Here is a 19,794-nt window from a genome sequence, read left to right as displayed (position 1 = left end):
ATTTGCCCCCAGCTTTGGGCACAATAGCACACACTCATCGTGATGGTGAGTGCTTCCTTTTTACGCCATTTAAAGGATAAAAAATATGCAATGCAAATTCATAATTGCACTCCTGTATATCTGATGCAATATAAGGCCCTGGATTTGATAAATGGTGTGTGCGTTTCATTTGTTGATAACATGTCATTGACTTAGAAAAATTAGACACAGGCCACCTTCGCACGCACACATTTACATAAGAGAATCAAGTGCTGGCACATTCGCACAAACGTGATACTCCCTGGCACTGTGAAAACAGGGTGCTTTCACAGCGCTTCATTGAAATGCCGCAGATTGGTTCCACGGTGGCACAGAGAGAGCCCCGTAACACAGGGAGCCAGAGGAAGGTCCCAAGTTCCTGAAAGAGGATCATTAGCATTGGCAACAAAGGCAGAGACACAAATTACTCTTGTATGAGAACCAGTGGAAAGCAGATTACAGAGTTAAGGAAGTGATCATTGTTGTCGTTGTGAAAAGAAAGGAAGTTTTACCCTGATAAATAACTAATACAGAGACCGGGGGGAAGTAATGAGAATTAGAGGTGGAATATTTATGAAGCTAGCTTTGAGGCTGGTACTGCTAGTCATTTCTTATCAGTACTTCAACTGTTTTTGGTTTAATTTCCCAAAAGAATAGACAAAACAGTACAAAAATAGGTAAACACTAACCTTCACTAAAGCCCACTGGCCAAATTAATGATTACTATGTAATAAGGTTAATAACTCCTGCTCTGCACACTAAAAAGACTGTGCTATTTCCTCATTTCTCTTATAACAGTGCCTTTGAGAATGTTTGTTTATGCAATTTGTAAGCTCCTTTTTTTATTTAATGTCTGATCTTCAGCTCACACCACCTGATAGAAACCAGACAAGACATGAGATCATCCCCTCCTGTCTGTGAAGCTGTACAGACTTAACCACATTAACACCGCTGCACATCTAGTGAGTGTAACTGGCCTGTGCGGGCCTGTGTGCCAGATATAATATGGACAGGCTCCTCAGACGCCGGATCCGAGTAAATCTGACTGCGGATCAATACGATGGAGTGTGCCTCACCTCCCAGGGGTTAGTAGTGTTTTCTTGTGACATGAATTATAAACAACAGGTCAACATACAGTTGCCTGACAATGTTTATGCCTGCACACGGTTATAAAGCAAGTGAGATTCAGGGATGTAGGAGAGAGCAAATCAATACCCTGCCTTGATCGTTTGCTATATTGCACCATTAACATTCCTTATGTATCCTCTTACATCTGGGCCTCCCCCTCTCTTTGCCCACACACACTGTTTCACACGTACACATCCCCCTGTCTTACTCCTGTCTGGCAAAACAAAATCCCAATCATCAGCTTCCAGAACTGCAGATACATCTCATATGTGAGCGTACTTTTAATTGAACAGATCCAAAAACAACAAGAATGTGCTTTTGACTAAAAGCAGTTTAAAATTAACATGCAAACTAATGAGGGCTCACAGGCAAGTGTGCATGTCTGGAAGGGAGTGCAAAGAGAGGTGCACAGAGGCAAGACTTCCACCCAAACACTATTAAAGTGGATCGTGAGTAAAAATAATTAGAGGTAAGTTTGGAAGTCACTTCTAAGCCCGCCTGCTTTACTGACAAACAGTGGCTAATATGAAGCAGATGCTGACATGGGCGATTTGTAAGCAGGAAGAGGGAAAACATGCAGGAAGAATTGCAGTTCTAATCCAGTGACAAACAGCTGAGGGGGGAAAACGCAGGACTACAGCTTTGACCTAGTTCCCAACTTATCGTTGAGGATCTATTGCCCAGCAGTCAAAAGTGAAACATTTAAAAAGAATTAAAAGTGAGTTGCTTTGAGAAAGTTTGCAGATAAAATGTCAGAGAGATGTATAATGATTTAATAATGTAATACATTTAATGAAAGAAAAAGAAAAGCATCTGAAGGTTCAAGCATCATAACCAAAACTACACAATACAAGGCTGAACCTCTCGGGGATATTAAAGCCAGCATCACTGGGGAAGTTACCATAGAGACACGTTAAAGTCTCTGCGGGTACATTATTAGTTTTTATTTAGAGTCGGGTAAAGCGGTTTGGAAATGCTGCAATTAGAAGTTTAATTTGAAGACGTGAGCGCAGCAGCAACAGCAGCAGCTCTCCTGTGCAATTTAATTAAGTTTTTTTGTGTGTGTGCCGAGCAAAGCAGGCTACACTCTCGCATTTAGAGCAAGATTAAAAGTCTACCAGATATTTTGGTTTGTAGAGGGAGTGAGATCAGTCGAAGTTGTAAACAGAACATTTCTCTTCAGTGTGTGTGTGTGTGTGTTTGTGTGTGTTTGAGACGGCTGCGATAAGAGAATCGGAGAATCAGAGTCTACCTGGGATGTGTCCAGGAAAACGCTCTTTCTGAACTTCCCCCGCCGTATCTCCATTTCAAGGGCAGAGCCCCGGGCAACGGTGGCTCTCGCTGTTTGATTTCGGCAAAACATCGTTTCTGCTTTCTGGCAACTTCAGTCAGGGCAAGCCCCGTGTGGAGCGTTTTAGTTCAACTTGAATGGAGCGCAAAGCGTAAGGAGCCGCTTCGAAAACTGCCGAACAACCAAAGCGCACAAGAACCAGGTTGGCATAAAAAACAAAAAAGCCCAGAAAAATGTAGGCAACCACCCCAAAACACCGGCGATCCTTCTGATGTGAGAGGCTGAAGCAGATCTTCTGGCAGGAAAAGAGCGATTGAAGGGTCTTCCTTGTCAGCAGTTTCCCAGTTTTCACAGCACTGTCCCGAGTGCGTCCAGCAGTGACACAGTGACACCCCATGTGGTACAGCTGACTGAGACCAAACTTTGCCCTGCTCTGCATCCAGAGACCTCTACTGGTGATGAATGGCAGAGACTCACTATTGCACTTCGAAAACCCTGTTGCAGGCCCACTTTATTTCTTTTTCTTTTCTTTTTTCTTTTTCACTGAAGCGATTACTTGGAAACTCTTTCACAACACAAACTATTCAAGCATTAAGGTGTAGCATGCACCATGAAATAAATTACATATAAGCAAATAAATAAATAAGAAGGGAAAAAAGTCCAATTAGCCTTTATTTTGAGAGCTTTGTCTGCTTTTCCAGTGTTTCCTAGGCAGTGTTGTCAAAGTGTAACACATTGCTATTCTTAATCCCATTTGCATATATATTTTACTAAGCTAAAGTTTCTCTGTTGTATTAATTGCTCGTGTTCACATCACTGTGATGACAATGAAAATCGGTTTTATCGGCAGCTTTAGTTGGCAGCTGAAGGCTTTCGTAGCCACTCATAAAAGGAGGCTATAAGGATCTTTTTAAACATAATGTTTATAACAGTCATTATGTGCTCCTCTGGAATTCTCTTTTCCCTAATATCAATAATGCAGCCACTTTACGAGGCTGTAAAGATAGGGGTATGGACTTTACTTTCATGGTAAGACGTTTTATTTATGAGCATCTGCAACAGAGCATGACGACCCAGCAAGAACGTGAATCATAATTGTGACTCTGCTGGAGCTTCTGGGTGAGAAGGTAATCGAGGCTCTTTCTCGCTGACACCGAGGTCACGTCCACGAAAAGAGACAGAGGCCTTCATCCAGTTCAAAAGCATAAGAAAATAAGAAAATAAATCAGATACGCATCCCTTGGAGTTACTGTATGAACCGGTTGCCTTTGTTGCAGGTCATCAGCACAAATGTCTGATACTTTGCACGTCTTGTCTGAATGCTTCAAATTCAAAAACCCTTTTCTAGATCTGCTTTCTTTGATAAATTGAACAATTCACTTGTGATATTTCAACTATTCAAGGCAAAAGAGAAGTCTGGGCTTTGTCAGTTATCCATTTACTGCAGTCCCATATTTCAAATACTCCTTTATGCAAAAAAGACACTCAAAAGTTAAAAAGCCTAGGCTGGAAATCAGTTCAGCAAAATAAAGTCTTAGACAGGAATCAGTGTGAGTCAATGCTGGCTGTAATGATCTTATTATTTGCAGGTTAACTACTTTCATATATAATATGTAATTACCTTGGTATCATATATTGCTGTTTTTTTTTAAATTATTATTTGTTTTGTTGACTTCTGTCTGAATCATAAACAGCTGTCTGTCTGCCAATATTTAAATATTAATTTTGTGATTGTTTGCTGGCACTTCTTTGTATGTAAATATGTAAATAGCGCTGCTTTTCAAATTCTCTGTCACAGCCACTTTACTCAGGTTGGTACGCAGCCCTCACCGAGACTTTAAATCTGTGATTTAGCACATAGAGCTGAGTCTTACCAGTTCTGCTTAATAGTGCAAATTTATATTTAACTGTGTCAACAAACATTTTGTTGCGTTTGGTGTTAATGGTGTTTGTGCCACTATTTTCAAGATGTAATGTTGACTGCAGTGAATGTTTGGCGCTCTATCTTTGTGGAAAAAGGAAAAGGGGTTAGCACAGCTCCTGTTTCTCTAAAAATCCCCCAAAGTCTCTTATCTAAAAGCAGGTTGTTTGTTGATGTTGGGAACTTGGGTAAATAGCTAAAGGCACTGTAACTCATGCAGCAATGCGATCTCACTTGGATGTCTGTCTGTTTCCTAGAAGGATCTATGTGAAATGCAGATTATGTTTACATGCCTCATGTAGTTCTGGTCAGCAGGGGGTAGACAGTCACAGAGGGGAGCGGTGCTTTCCCAAGCAAGGTCTGACCCCCTTTCAACTCCTCACTGGGCTCCACTGAGCCCTTTGGGCAGCTCAGTTTGCTGCAGAGTCAGGCAAGCAATGGGCTTATGTGCAAGCCTCGCCGTGGCAGATTTTAGACCCATCTGTGGGGAAAAGATATGTCTGGTTTATCACCCCTCATTTATAGTGCATATTCTATTTGTAAATCCCACAAACTACATTTTCTCCTGTTACCGTCCCTCTTTCTTCTCCTGTTCTCTCTCTTTTGCCCCCGCACATGCACACAAAACAGCAAAAAAAAAAAGAAAAAGAAAAAAAAGACTGCTGCAGTGAGAATCAAATACAGCAGTAAACACTGGCAGTCACAGTGGGCAATAAAATGCCGACCACAGCCAGTACACAAACAAAGAGACTGCTCTTCTGTCAAGCAATGGCTATGGAGCAGCTGGAGGAAGATCACATGGTATAAAAAAAAAAACAAAACAAAAAAAAAAAGCCAGGAGACAATCATGCTGTTACAACCTATCACAAAACCATATTCTGTTGAACCTTCTCTCGCTCTCACACACAAATTGCTCACCACTTCAGAAAGAATGAGCATAAAGTAGAGGAAATATAGGAAATATGTTCATGAAATGAATGCGGGACAGCTTCAGTAGCATGATTGTGGCTGTTGCCACAGTAATTGCATGTGGTTTTCTATATTCTAAATATAAAAATGAACAAAGTATCTGCAACCATCGTCCCATTTCCTCCTCTGTTCCTACACTATTAAACCTCAAATATTCCAGCATAGTTTTCAGGACATCGGAAAGAAAGTCGCGAGCAGACCCTGAGTTGTCATTATACAAAATATTAGAGCCAAGAAAGTAATATGCCTAATTTGTGGCAAAATGGAGTTTTGAAATCTAGGTGTTCCTACTGGAAATATCTCCCAAAGAATTTGTCAAGTGCAAAAGACATTAAAAAGAAAAATTGGCAGACTAAAGAAATTGCATTAGAACTGCTTCAGTCCTCGAAACATAAGCCTTTTATTAAATATTCCCTCATTTGATGTTGATTGTGTTGGAGAGCGCCCACAGGTCCAAAATATTCCAAAGGCGTTAATTGGGTGATTGTTAAGGCTGTAGCATGTTAATATATATTTATCCACACCGTGACGCCTCCACAGGTTTTTCCCTCCATTTGTCTGTATCTGTCAGTGGTCCTAATGTCTCAGTACTTTTCTCTAATCAATCTTTATCTGCACGACTAGTTCACTGTAATACTGTCTGTAGCCGAAACTGTGCCTTCTATCAGCCTGAAATATGCGTCTATGTGATGCGAGCTGAAAAAGATTATGATGGATGTGATTCTATATCGGGCAGTGGACGAGGGAACACCTCAGGGAAAATGGGGAGCTCGTATCCAAGGAACATATTGGAAAGACTCTCTGAATTAACAGTGTGGAAATCACCAGAGGGACTAAACACAGGACTGAAGTCTGGGTTGGAATCGAATTCTAAGGATGGCAAGTGTACAGTATACAGACTAATGGTTGCATAAAATGTTCCTTTGTACGGCTGTTGTTTTGTACAGGATTTAAAAAACAGCCGATGATGTATTCATGCCACATTTTCCTATAAATACATTACACCAGTCTGACTTCTACTGGACAATATTTGCCATTACAACCATATGCTATTGAGTTCATCACATACACACGTAATATCCAGTAATCCTTTGGTTTTTTTGCCATTCTGTAAAATCAATTAGAAAATAAGTATTTTTTTAAAGTGATAAAGTGGATCTTATTAAGCAATTACACTGTACAAAAAAGTAATTTATACAGTCTTTTCTAGCATAATTGAAACTATATCCAAAAACAGGTACCCGCTGTGTTCTCATAGTCTTTATTTCATCTATTTACAAAGAATACAAAACTTTCTTCCATCACTTTATATGAACACACAGACATAACAAGCAGGGCTTCATTTGTGATGCTGTTTTGTCCAGTTGGAAGCTTCTTTGCGCCCTTGTTTCAGCCCCTATGAAAACACAATAACCCCCCAAATATTATTCATTTTATGAATCCATGACTTTTACATATGCCTAAAAATCTGAAAGGAAAAATAAAGCAACTTAACCAAAAAGGCAAAGGAAAAGCATCAACATTACCATAAACAAGTGACTACTATTTACAGCATAACAAAAGGTGAGGTATGTACAAGCTCCAAATCAATGTTATAACCTCCCAAAAAGCCAGCAGGGCTCTGTGCACGTACCAGATAGTATCCTGTGTGATATCCACTCATATACCAGGAGATGAGCATGCTGCCCAAGGCTTCATCATCCACCATGTCAGGGCTCATCGGTGGAGGTGGAGGAACCATCTAAGGTGGAGCCATCAACAGCAGAGCGAATGTTCAGGATGCAGTTGTTGGTGTTTAACGTTGCCATTTGTTAGACCCTAACATGTTATATCCTAAACTGTATCTACATTTAACCTGCTGTAGAGTAAACACTTAAAGACCCCCACTCCTTTAGCTTTGCTAAGGGTAAAAATTGATCCCAACTCACCGGTGGACCAAAAGGCATCATGGGAGGCCATGGAGGAGGTACAGGCCCATGACTACCAGATCGCTTGCTGCTCCCCTGGTGCAAGACAAAAGACACAAAGGTGGAAATCAACAGCTTGTAATATCATTACCGCATAAAGTACCCAAACTTATCTAAACTGAAGTAAGCGCAGTCTGATGTCTTCCAATTCTTTTACTCAAAATAACTTCTTCTCAACATGGACATAAATATTATGGAAATATTAGGCTTTAATTGATATCTTTGAATTGCTCTGTGAGGCAAAATCATTGCACATTGTTAAGCCTGGGGAACTGAGACCAGCCTGATAGAGGTGAGGTGGTGGTGGTGGGGAATATTAAAAAAAAGGGGTCTAGAAAAAAACAGGGCAAGGTGCATGGCCTTTTAGCTTTGGTTAGTGTCTGCCTAGGTGGTAGCTTTTCTGTGCCAAGGAAGGTTAGTTCGACAACACTAACTGGATTGATCAATACCAACGAAACATCGGACAAGACAGGAATGATTACTGTAAGCATTTCTAAACCAATGCAAATTCAAAGATAATCACAAAGTGCAGGCTTGTCATGAAACAGAAGCTGCTTAAACAACATTGTCACAGTCCAAAGTTAGTGAGGTTTTACAGAGTTATGGACCAAGTGGCTGGTGTCCAAAATCAAAACTTTCGAGCTCAAATAAAGTTTGTTGCTTCCCACATGAGAATAAAAAGCACAAAATCTTGACACAGTCATTTAAAAAAAAAAAAAAGCTGAGACACTTAAACCTCATCATGATTGTTACGCATGGTGGTGGCAGCATCATGCTGTGAGGCTGATCTACTGCCAGTTAAGTTAATATAAGTTAATGAAAGAGAAGGACTTTCCAGAATTCTTCATCATAAGCTCAAAACATCAGATAGATGTTTGAAACCTGGAAACAGTTGTGTCGTTTTGCAGGACGATGATCAAACACTCATTAAAGTTGGATAACACACAAAGCTCAGTGTAAAAATAAGGCATTTGAAATAAAATTCAATAGCTGAATACAACCATATAAAAAAGTGAAATGTGCTTAGTAAGAGCTGTGCCAGAAGACCATAAATTCAAGAATTTAACTTTTGTCAAGAAAAGTGGTAAAATATGTACATCAGGGTGCAAACAGACAACCAAAAAGGAACATTTAAGCAAATTTGTTGATGATCTGTATTTATAACTCTGATGCTTTTTGATTTCAAGTCAAAGATTAGTTAAAACTTTTTTCTTTTTAATATCCATCATTATTACAAGCATTAGTCCCCACAGTTCCAGGAAAGCACTAAAAGGCACAAATTCATGTCCATAATAAGTGTATATATGCTTTTAAACTGAACAGTCAGCATGTAGAGGCTCAAAGAAGGCTTAAGATAATGTACAATATTTTTAAAACACATTATTTCTTTTCTACTCTTTACAGTTGGGTCCACATAAAGAAATTGGGACTATTACAATCCAGTCCTGCAATAAATGTTCATATTCTATCTTTACTGTTCAGATTATAAACACTTTGCTCACGTTTCATCTTTCTGACTACAACAAACATTCAACCTCCTATCGGGAATTTAATTAATACCTGAAAATGATTTAATCACAATTTAAAAACAAAAATAAGAGGAGTAATATGCATGAAAGTAATTTTGTTGGCAGACTAATAATGAATCAGCTCCCTAAAGAGCCTTTCTTCTTACCTGTCTGAAAGCATGCATGGGAGGTGGTACTGGAGGAAATCCAGGAAAACCAGGAGCCCACATAGGAGGTGATTCTTTGTGGGTCTTGGACTTGTGGCCCTTATTAGGTGACTGTTTGTGCTGGTTTGGAGTAGCTGACCTGTCACTCTCCTCCGTTGAAGATTCTGCTTCATGCACCTATGGATAGCAAAGACTTACTGCTTTGATCTTTCTCCCCATTTTCACACCATTGGGAACAAATACAGAGAAATCCATAAACATATCTGAATTTGTTTGGGAAGCAGTAAGAAATGATCCAGACAAAAACAGAAAGAGCTAACCCATCTATCCATCCTTAGTCCTAAGTTTTAATAGACTAAGAAAGCAATCTGTTAATCGGCAGTGATTTCCACGACTCACCATTGAATAAATATTGGGTGGCGTAATTAATAATAATTTCATATTTTTTGGTCTTTGATGCCGACTGCCAAATTTCTACTGTTATATTCATTAAGTTGTGGCCTATTAAAAAACCCAAAATGACAATGGATTGCTTGCCAATTATTTAAGCCTGATTTGGTCACAATATTAGTTTTGCTATTTTAACATTCATGATGTGCATATGTGAACAATGAAGGTAAAAACTATGTGCAAATTGTGTCAGGGAACAATACTACCATTTTCTAATAACTGAATTGTTATTTGTATTGTGCTGCTGTTATGTGAATGCATTTATTTGCACTAGTTTACCTTGGTATTTGATTCCTCATCACCCTCCGAAAACTCTGACAGCAGGTCTTCAAGATTCTGCTCCTCCTCGTTGCCATAGCCTGTATAAACAACTATACAAGTGCCTCTCTTCTTGTCTATGGAGGCGATCGTGGCTGCATAGAGCTGGCCATCCTCGGACCAGTAAGCACTGCATGAGTCCCCAACCTGCCACTGTGACACAACAAAAACTGTAATTAAAGTGAAAGCGTAAACATGTGTAAACAACGCTGTTTTTGAATGTCTCTGAATTACCAACAGGGTACAGTTGTGGTCAGAAAAAATACTCATCATGGGCATGAATGTCATGGTAACATGGTGCAGAAGAGGTGCACAAGTTTAAATTAAATTTCTATGGGATCAAAAGTATACATAAGGCATATATACATATACTCTGAATAACGCGTTAAATGTCCCTGAGCAAGTCACACCTCCACCAGATGGCTTTTGGTAACCATCAACAAGCTTATGGTGTATTTCTGGTTAAATATTTGATCATTCTTCTTGGCAGAACTACTAGAGTTCATTTAAATTTGTTGGCTTCCTGCACAAACCCAGGTTTTAAGCAAAGTCCACAAATTTCAACGGGGGTGAGGTCGGGCTTTGGGTAGGTAATTCCAAAAGCTTAATGTTAGCCTGCTTTATCCATTCTAAATCCAGTTTTGATGTGTGTTTGGGATCAATGTCCTGTTGGAACACCCAGTTTTCCAACGATTGATTTGAGGTGAAATTATGTTTCAAAGCCTAAACTTTACTGCTCCAAACAGACCTTTGTCTTGTTTGATCATAAAACTTTTCTACACAAGACATTCGGCTTGTCCATGTGGGCTGCTGCAAATTTCAGGCAGGCTTGAAGATCTTTTGGTGCAGGTGCTTCTTTCTTGGTTGGCACCCTTCCACATCACGGTGATGCAAAACTTGCTTCACTGTGTACAGTGACACTGATGTTGCAGCAGTTTCCAGTTCATGGCAGACTTGAGCCTCAGCGGTTCCTGGGTTGTTCCTGAACATCCTAACCAATTTCCTCTAATCTGAGGATGTGACAGATTGGGTCTCCTTTGAGACCTTGGATGAGAGGTCACGTGTCCAAGTAACTGTTACTTGCTTACAATTGTTTAAACTGATTAACTTAAAATCTGAAGTTGTTTAGGGACAGCTCCGAGACCATCCCAACTCGTATAAATGTACGATTCTCCTTCTTAGACCTTCATAGAATAGCCTGGAGTTTCCTATTGTAACAAGCACCGGTCAATCCAATAACTGCTGCCATGCAAATCCTATTTATGATGGCAGAGAAACTATTAGTTTTAGTCAATCATGATTACTAATGACAAGTTAATAGGCCTTGCCAAGTTCTAAGTCATTGTTGAACCTTCAGCACCACTTGCTAAAATATTTAAGTGAATGTATGTATATATTTAAGCCTGCATTTATACTTTTCACTCTGTGTGGATTAGAGAAAATCCACCTCCCAAAAATTAGTTGTCCACTAAATTCTTGATTTTAAAACCCATTTAGGATGTATGCTGTGCAATCACTCCACAAAGTAAAAAGAACAGTTCAAAGAAATCATTAAAATCCTCAAATTATGATGACATTCATGCCTGTGATAAGTGTAGTTAAACTTCTGACCATAACTGTAGAAACTGTAAATGAAAGACACATTTCGACCACTGATTTGAAACACAGAATCTAAACTGACTTATGTTAAAATGTACTCTCCAGTTTGATACCTCTGACAACTTTGTAAACATCATGTGTAAATATTTAACTCTAAACCTTTTCCCCTTTCAAATGTATCTGTAGCTTTAGTTCCAGTTCCTCACCTCTTTTTCTGGTGGTGCATTGTTTCTTTTCCTACTCTGGTTCTTCTTGTTGTTCTTGCGTTTCTTTCCTGGTTGGTTTTTCTTTGAGACTTGTGGCTCATCTTCACCCTTAAGGGCAGTCTAACACGCAAATCAAGAAGAGACTTTAAAGTAGCAAACAACATTTAACATTCGCACATACTGCAATAATCCCAAGTTACCTTGAAAGATGCAACTGCCTTGTCATAAGCCTTTATCAGTGCGGTGTCATCCCAGATGTCTGAATCATCACTCTGGAAGAGAACAACAAATTTGGAGTCTTTACAATACGAACATGTATTTTTAATGGGTATAAATAAATAATGGCTAAACATTAAGTGATTTAAAAATAATAAATAATACCTGCAAACCAGATGACATTTACAGCCAATATTTATTTGCTGTGTCAAAATAATTCACTAAATAGTAAAGGACGGTGTGCTGAAGAGCAGAAAGACTTTAAAACACTTAATTTATGATGAATAATTAATCAATTTTTTTCATGGAAAACAGGATAAACAACATACAAAAAGACGAGCACATTAAATGTTGCTAAATTATTATTATTATTTTTAAATCAGTCTTAAATCCACAATTATAATGAAGCATCTTACAAGCAGTGCATGCAAAAACAGAGTCAGGACGCATAGGATTTTAGGCTTATTGTACAGTACACCTTTGTCTCCTGTGAACTGTTGCAACTCAACCTAAAACTACTTTGTAAAGCATTTTTTGTAACGCATATCCACAACGGTATATTCCAATAAAGCCACGTTTTGTTTATTGAAGCACATCTGGTATATTGTGTATTTCCGGCTTGACTTCTTTTATTCCTTTTCTCATATCTTAACTTAGCCTAACTCAACGTTGGTTTGTAGCTTTTAGCTATATAGCTCACCACCTCAAACAACTGTACAGACAGCATAGAAGCGTCATATAAGTCATGTTCCTCCGCTTAATAGTGCATTATAACTCGCCTGTCCAGTTCCGCGCGTAAAAAGCACTTCTTTGCATCCGTTCGCCATGTGAACAATTGCTGTATCCAGTGCTAGCCGCTAACTCCTAAACATCTAACTAGCAGCGTGCGTCGAAAATTGTGACGTACAACATTGCGACGTCTATATCTTGCGACGCAGTGGTTGGCTTGGTAACGGCAATTGACGACTTTCCCCCCTTAAGAATCTGTAAACAAAGCATTTGTTGTGTCCTGTTATAGAAAAACAGAAAGCCTCGGAGACTATAACATTTTCTGTGCGATGATCGAGTCCTCTTTAACTTCTTTAGGTGCGAAAGTTGTCCTCGTTGCATCCAGCGATGAAAATCACCCACCAGAAAACATTATCGACGGGTGAGTGCTGGTTCTTAAGCTGTGATTATCTCAGCAGTTTTATCTTTGTCAATTTTCATATATTCATTTAAACAAAACGAAACAAATTATGTGATTTTGCTACAAGCTGCTGCTAAAAGGCGCCTGGAGATGCAACTTAAAATTGCTTCTTTGCTAAGCTGTCTGTTGTGTTGACATAACACTGGTTCGTCCCTTCAAATTCAAAGTCAAAGTAAACTTGATTGTCATCTCAGCTAAATACAGTTCAGTATATAGAGACGAGACCACGAGGCTCCAGTTCCATACAGTGCAAAAGAACAACAAGAAATATAGGAAGAGTAAGAATAAAAAGAATAAATATATATATATATACACTTTGAGACTGAGGTAAGGGGAGTAAATATATACTTTGAGGTAAAAGGGTTAATAACAGTCTAAAATTTACAATTTACAGTTGAGATTTAAGATGACTTTGAAGTGGTTTAAAATGACCAACGTAGCAGCTTTACAGTTTACAGTGTGAAATAAAGTGACTAACATGAGCAGGATTCCTGAGAGTAGGATTCTCCATAGAGCAGCATCTGTATTTACAAAGGCAGTGGTATGTGGAGTCCGGTAGAGTCAGTTAGTGGTTTGTGTGGGTGTGTGTGATAGGGGGTGAGTGGGGGAGCTGGTAGTGAGTTCAGGAGTCTGATAGCTTGTGGGAAAAAGCTGTCTCTCAGTCTGGAGGATCAGGCCCCAATGCTGCGATAGCGTATGCCGGATGGGAGGAGGGAAAAGAGTCCATGTGAGGGGTGTGACGGGTCACGCACGATGCAGGAGGCCTTACTGATGCAGCGTTTGTGAAAGATGTCCTGTAGCAGAGGGAGAGATGTTCCAATGATCTTGGCAGCTGCTTTGACGATCCGGTGTAGCTGGCTGAGGTCACCAACTTTACAGTTTCCAAACCACACGGGGATGCAGCTGGTCAGAACACTCTCTATTGTGCCCCTGTAGAACATGGTGAGGGTGGGAGGAGGGAGGTTGGCCCGCTTCAGGCGTCTCAGGAAGTGGAGGCGGTGCTGGGCCTTTTTGGTGATGGAGGTGGTGTTGGTGGTCCAGGTGAGGTTGTCTGAGATGTGAACTCCCAGGAAATTGGTGCTGTTAACAGACTCTACTGTGGAACCGTGGATGCTGAGTGGTGTGTGAGCTTAGCGAGTCTTTCTGAAGTTGACGATCATATCCTTGGTTTTGTCCACATTTAGTGACAGGTTGTTTTCACTGCACCAGAACGCCAGCTGCTGAACCTCATCTCTGTACGCTGACTCGTCATTGCTGCTGATGGGTCCAACCACAGTTGTGTCGTCAGCGAACTTGATGATGTGGTTAGAGCTGTGTAGGGCGGTGCAGTCGTGTGTCAGGAGGGTGAACAACAGAGGGCTGAGAACACAGCCCTGAGGAGCTCCTGTGCTCAGCCTGATGGTGCTGGAGATGTTGTCGCCGATTCGGACGGACTGAGGCCTCTCTGACAGGAAATCTAGTATCCAGTTGCAGAGAGAGGTGCTCAGTCCCAACTTGCTGAGTTTGTCGAACAGTTTTTGGGGGATAATGCTGAGCTTATGTCTATGAACAGCATTCTGACATAGTTGTCTTTCTTGCCCAGGTGGGAGAGGGAAAGGTGAAGTGCAGTGGAAATAGCATCCTTGGTCGACCTATTTGGCCAGTATGCAAACTGCAGCGGGTCCAGTGAGCAGGGGAGGTTGCTCTTCACGTGCACCACGACAAGTCTCTCGAAGCACTTCAAAATGATGGGGGTCAGGGCGATGGGATGGTAGTCATTCAGGCAGGTTACAGAGGATTTCTTTGGCACCGGGATGATGGTGGTGGACTTGAAGCACGCTGGGATGATCATCTGGCTCAGTGATGAGTAGAAGATGTCTGTGAAGACATCGGCCAGCTGATCAGCGCAGTCTCTCAGCACACGACCTGGGATGTTGTCTGGTCCAGCAGCTTTCCGTGGGTTGACCTTGGTGAGAGATCTCCTCACATCGGCTGCAGGCAGAGAGATGGTCTGGTCTGTGGTGGGGGGCGTGGCTTTCTTTGCTTGTGTGTTGTTCAGGGCATCAACCCGTGCGTAGAACTTGTTCAGCTCCTCAATAAGTGTGGCATCTCCATCACAGGTGCCTGTTGCAGGCTTGTACTGTGTGATGGCCCGAATGCACTGCCATAAACTGTGAAAGTCCTTTGTGTTGTGGAAGTGGCTCTGGATCTTTTGTGCATGTGCACGCTTTGCTTGTTGGATGGCGCGAGAGAGATTTAGGTGTCTTGAATTAGGTGCTCTATTTTTTGCTTGAATGAGTCACATGATTGTGCAAATGACTGGAAAAGCGGTAGGACTATTGCTTTAGCTAACATTTTTAATATTTCAAGAAAGTCTGGCTACATGGCAGCAAAATATGAAGAAGATTTTTTTGCACAATATTGTATACCTACACAACAAAAGTTGATATCAAAATGTGATGTAAAAAGGTCTCATCAATGGTAAAATGTCATGATTTTCTGTCTTTCTTATCACTCAGAAACACTAAAACGTTTTGGATGTCCACTGGGATGTTTCCTCAAGAGTTCATCATTCACTTCCCTGAACCTACAAACATTGGCACTGTGACAGTGGACAGCTACAATGGTATGGAGGCTGTGTGCACCTTAGGTCAAACATACATGTCCAGTTCTAAAAACGTTGGGTCCATGTGTAAAATTTGATGAACTGAATATAATAATTTGCAAACCCATATTTTATTCACAATAGAACATAGAAAATTTAAAGAATTTTAAGAAAAAATAATGGTTCATTTTTAATTCAGTCGTATCAGTACGTCCCAAAAAAGTCAGGGCTGTGACTACACTGCATAGCGTCCCCTCTTCTTTTAAGAACAGTCTGTAAATGTCTGGAAACTGAGTGACCAGTTGCTGGACTTTTCTTGTCTGACATTCTAGCTGTTCAGTAGTCATGGGTCTTTGTTGTTGTTGTTGTTTTTTTTTTTTTTAGGACTGCAGGAAGGCCAGTTCAGCACCTAGACTTGTCTATTATAAAGTCAAGCTGTCGTAATAAGTGCAGTATACAGTTTAACATTGTCTTGTTGAAACATGCAAGGTCTTCCCTGAAAAAGACGTCATCTAGACAAGAGCATGTGTTGCTCTAAAACCTCTATATACTTTTGATCACTGATGTTGCCTTTCTAGATGTACAAGATGTGAGTTAAATAGGCGCTACCATACCATCAGAGAGGTTTTGAACTGAGTGCTGATAACAAAGCAGTTGATCCCTGTCCTCTAGTCTTGGGACTATGCAGTTTTTATGTCTTCCAAAAAGAATTTCCAAATACTTTTCCACCTTACCTCAGTCAATTTTAAATGAGCCTTGGCCCAGAGAAGGTGGCAGCATTTCTGGATTGTGTTCATGTATGGCATTTTCTTTGCGTGATAGAGCTTTAACCTAAGTTGAATGGATGGTACAGTGAATTGTGGTAACAGACAGTGATTTCTGAAAGTGTTCCTAAACTCATGCAGTGATTTCCATGACATAATCATGCCTGTTTTTCAGTGCTGCCTGAGGGCCTAAAGATCAAGGGTATCCATGTATTTTCAGCCTGTATTTATTTGTCCCTTGCACACAGAGATTTCTTCAGATTTCCTGAATCTTTTAAACAGAGATATTCTTTTTATACCCAGTCATGTTATTGACCTGTTGCCAGTTAACCTGACTGGCTGCAAAATGTTCCCCTAGCTGTCTCTTTTTAGTATCACTTACTTTTCCAAGCTTTTGTTGGCTCCGTCCCCACTTTTTTTGAGATATATTTCTGCCATCAAATTCAAAATGTTTATGTCAGTTTAAATATCTGATGTGTTTTCTGTGTTCTTTTGTGAAATAAGTAAGGGTTTATGAGATTTGCAAATCAATGTATTCATGTTTTATTTACATTTTACACAGCATTCCACAATCCCAGCTTTGTTTAAAATTGGGATTGTATTTTGTGTGGATTGTATGCACCCCGCTGAAGTAAACAGGCATTAAAATGATTTCATATAGCACGGCTTGAAAACATGTTTTGTAGCCACGTAGTATTGCAGATTAGCTGCTCTTCAAGGGAATTATGAGCACCTTTCCCAAAGGTTTAGCTTATGCTTTTTAAAGTAATGTGTGGGATAACAAATTCTTCGTGGTGTTATTGTAGAAATTGACCTTTTCTTTTCAGCCAACTGCAGGATATTTGCATTTATAATTTGCTGATATACACATGAATCCATTCTTGTCATTATTGTTTCCGCTCCTTCGGAGCCCCCAAAGTTTTAATCAGTACTGCACACTCAGGTGATGTGTTTTATCTCTCCACTGCTAATATTCAATACCAGGCAGCGGTATTGGTTGGGGGTTAGGGTTCTTTCTGATGACTCTTCCATGCAGACATAATCACCCCTTCATGAAACCTTCCAGCAGCTCATTTGCAGTCATGATGTTTCTGCAGTTTATTTGAAAAATTTCTTGGGCTTCCTGAGCTTTACATGGCCTCAACAAGCCCCCCTTAAGTTCCTGTCACGATATGTCAATAAAACTGTAATTAAGTGGCTCAGAAAAAGGAAAGCTGATTAATCTGTCAAACACTGGACAGTAAATGACTGGGGGGTCATTTAAAGGAAGAGAAACGTCTCAAGGATGAGGTGTAACATTGTTCCATATTTAAAATGCTTATTGTTAAATATTGTTTTCTAAACATATCTATTTTCTTTAAAGTTTGTATCTATATCTCGTGTTATTTCATGGTTTCTTTCCAATTTTTAATATCTTCTGCTGATTTCTTTCCAATTGTTTTGCAGTGAAGCACCTGAAAATAGAAAAAAACACCTCACAAAATGCTTCTCAGTTTGAGCCTGTTGCAGAGAAAGGTAATGAGGACATCCAGTCAAAGTATTAGTTTGCACCATTCACAGTGTTTTTAACTGGGATTAACAAACTCTTTGCCTTACAGAGTTTGAAAGTACAGAGGGACATCTTCAGTCAAATGCTATAATAGTAGGTTCAAATGTAAATGTAAAGTAAATGTAAAATGAATAAGTTTAAATGAGAATTAATAAAGCCATGACTTGTCTTTATTTTTCTCTTTCAGCTAAATGGCTGCAGTGCCACCCACCTTCGTTTCATCATCACCGCGGGATATGATCACTTTGTCTCAGTTCACAGAGTCAGTGTAAAAAATTAACACACATAATTAAAATTATTGTGTGTATAACATTTATGAGGTGTGATCATAAACTTATGCAGCGAAACCCATAAAATCAAAAACCATACCTTATTTAAATTTGGCCTGACTTGAATTTAATGTTGGTTACACATTTGGTTTAGCCTAGAATGTACTCAGTTGGGAACTTGGATAGCTGGAGACCCAAGAGCTGAGTAGTTATTCCTGTTATACTTCTTTAACAAGTCTGTGTGGTCACGAGAATAAAAAAAATGGCAGGCATTAAAACATCCACACAGACCCGGACTCGTGACACGGACTCGTGGATGCAGAATGTATAAAGCAGAATTTATTTTTCAGCAGAGGTAGCGCGTTTGCTGTCTGGTGATGGCCCATCTACCTGTAGCGAGTGTTGTCAAGTATGTAGTACAGGCAGTCTGTAAGCCCCTCTTGCTTGTGTTGTTGTTGGTCAGTCAGCCAGCTGCGGAAAAGAGCGAAGTTCTAAAGTTCTAAAAACAGTGAAAAGTGTCAGCTGCACCGATTGTCTGTAGTTTTTGATCTTTGAAGTTTATTTCATGGTTTCTCCTGTTCCTGTTGAACTCCACTTTACCTATTCTAGCCCACCTCTGGTTATAGAACTCCACATTGACTGCTTCAGTGCTGGCTCAGATCCAGAAGTGCACAAAAAGATGACCTTGAAGTCATGGATACTGAAATTTGAAGTGAAATCAGGCGTACTTTTTATTTTCATGGGAGTTGTGCAACGTTGTGAGCGCATCACATGTATAAAAATAATATGACCATTTCTTTTTTTCATAAACATATACAGTCAGGTCCATAAATATTTGGACAGAGATGACTTTATTCTGATTGTGATTGTGTATATTACCACAATGAATTTTAAATGAAAATACTCAGATGCAGTTGAAGTGCAGACTTTCAGCTTTAATTCATTGCTTAAAAATGTGAGCAACTAAAATGTTTTTTTTTTAAAACTCAATCTCTTCGTTCCAGGGGCTCAAACGTAGTTGGTCAAATTAAATAACTGAAAATAAAAGTTTCATTTCTAATACTTTGCTGACAATGACAGCTTGAAGTCTTAAACTCATGGACATCAGCAGATGCTGGGTTTCCTCCTTTTTAATACTGTGCCAGTCCTTTACTGCAGCAGCTTTCAGTTGCTGTTTGTTTGTGTGCCATTATCCACATCTCCATGTGGATAATGTGGATACCCTCAAATGAAGGTGGAGAGTCTCCACATTATGTCCGTGTCCATTACAGGACTATAACTGGAATATGTTTCTGTAAACGGATAAAAAAACAACGCTTGTGTCAGTGTCCAAATATATATGGACCTAACTGCATGACTTTGTGGTATTTCATTTTTAATTAAACAATAATAAAAAAAACCCATACACACATGCATTATTTGACATAGCTGGGGAACTATGAATCTTCTTGGGATATGTTTGATAGAGAAAACATTTGAATGTATTTTTAAGCCTGCCTTATGATTAGGACATTTGTGTCAATCCATTTTCACAGTTTTTGCTTATTTAATGTTATGGATTCACTAATGGGCCTTATTTTAAATCCTACATTCGACTGTTCCTGCCTATTTCACAAGCTGATAATTGGCAAAGCCTTAGAATAAAAGAGCCGGATGGTGATGAATGGTAGAATTACTTACA

General features: G+C 39.7%; 3 protein-coding genes across 5 annotated transcripts in view; 1 reads left to right on the top strand and 2 right to left on the bottom strand.

The window, feature by feature from the left end:
- Nucleotides 1-2,823, bottom strand: part of rtkna (rhotekin a) — a 54,824-nt gene extending 52,001 nt beyond the window's left edge. For 2 of the 3 annotated variants that reach the window (XM_063489564.1, XM_063489568.1), the window contains exon 1: nucleotides 2,399-2,823. In XM_063489564.1, the coding sequence (XP_063345634.1) occupies nucleotides 2,399-2,509 (111 nt within the window). In that variant the 5' untranslated portion in view covers nucleotides 2,510-2,823. The remainder of the gene's footprint in view (nucleotides 1-2,398) is intronic. The other variant, XM_063489565.1, reaches the window with a different exon arrangement.
- Nucleotides 2,824-6,574: 3,751 nt separating this feature from the next.
- Nucleotides 6,575-12,666, bottom strand: smn1 (survival of motor neuron 1, telomeric). The gene is made up of 8 exons (XM_063489571.1): nucleotides 12,538-12,666; nucleotides 11,743-11,814; nucleotides 11,543-11,662; nucleotides 9,699-9,890; nucleotides 8,970-9,146; nucleotides 7,256-7,330; nucleotides 6,961-7,068; nucleotides 6,575-6,723 (listed from the first exon to the last, which is right to left on the bottom strand). Exons 1-8 carry the CDS (start codon nucleotides 12,583-12,585, stop codon nucleotides 6,667-6,669), a joined length of 849 nt encoding a protein of 282 aa, XP_063345641.1. The 5' UTR covers nucleotides 12,586-12,666; the 3' UTR covers nucleotides 6,575-6,666.
- Nucleotides 12,667-12,681: 15 nt separating this feature from the next.
- Nucleotides 12,682-18,909, top strand: hspb11 (heat shock protein, alpha-crystallin-related, b11). Its single transcript, XM_063489573.1, has 5 exons — nucleotides 12,682-12,908; nucleotides 15,446-15,552; nucleotides 17,742-17,810; nucleotides 17,894-17,937; nucleotides 18,032-18,909. The coding sequence occupies exons 1-5, from the start codon at nucleotides 12,817-12,819 to the stop codon at nucleotides 18,122-18,124; spliced, it is 405 nt and encodes a 134-aa protein (XP_063345643.1). The 5' UTR covers nucleotides 12,682-12,816; the 3' UTR covers nucleotides 18,125-18,909.
- Nucleotides 18,910-19,794: the final 885 nt, after the last annotated feature.

This window comes from Pelmatolapia mariae, linkage group LG12 (assembly GCF_036321145.2).
Source record: "Pelmatolapia mariae isolate MD_Pm_ZW linkage group LG12, Pm_UMD_F_2, whole genome shotgun sequence".
Lineage (NCBI taxonomy): Eukaryota > Metazoa > Chordata > Actinopteri > Cichliformes > Cichlidae > Pelmatolapia > Pelmatolapia mariae.
Note: the sequence above shows the minus strand (reverse complement) of the source record. Positions and strands in the feature narration are given on the sequence as shown.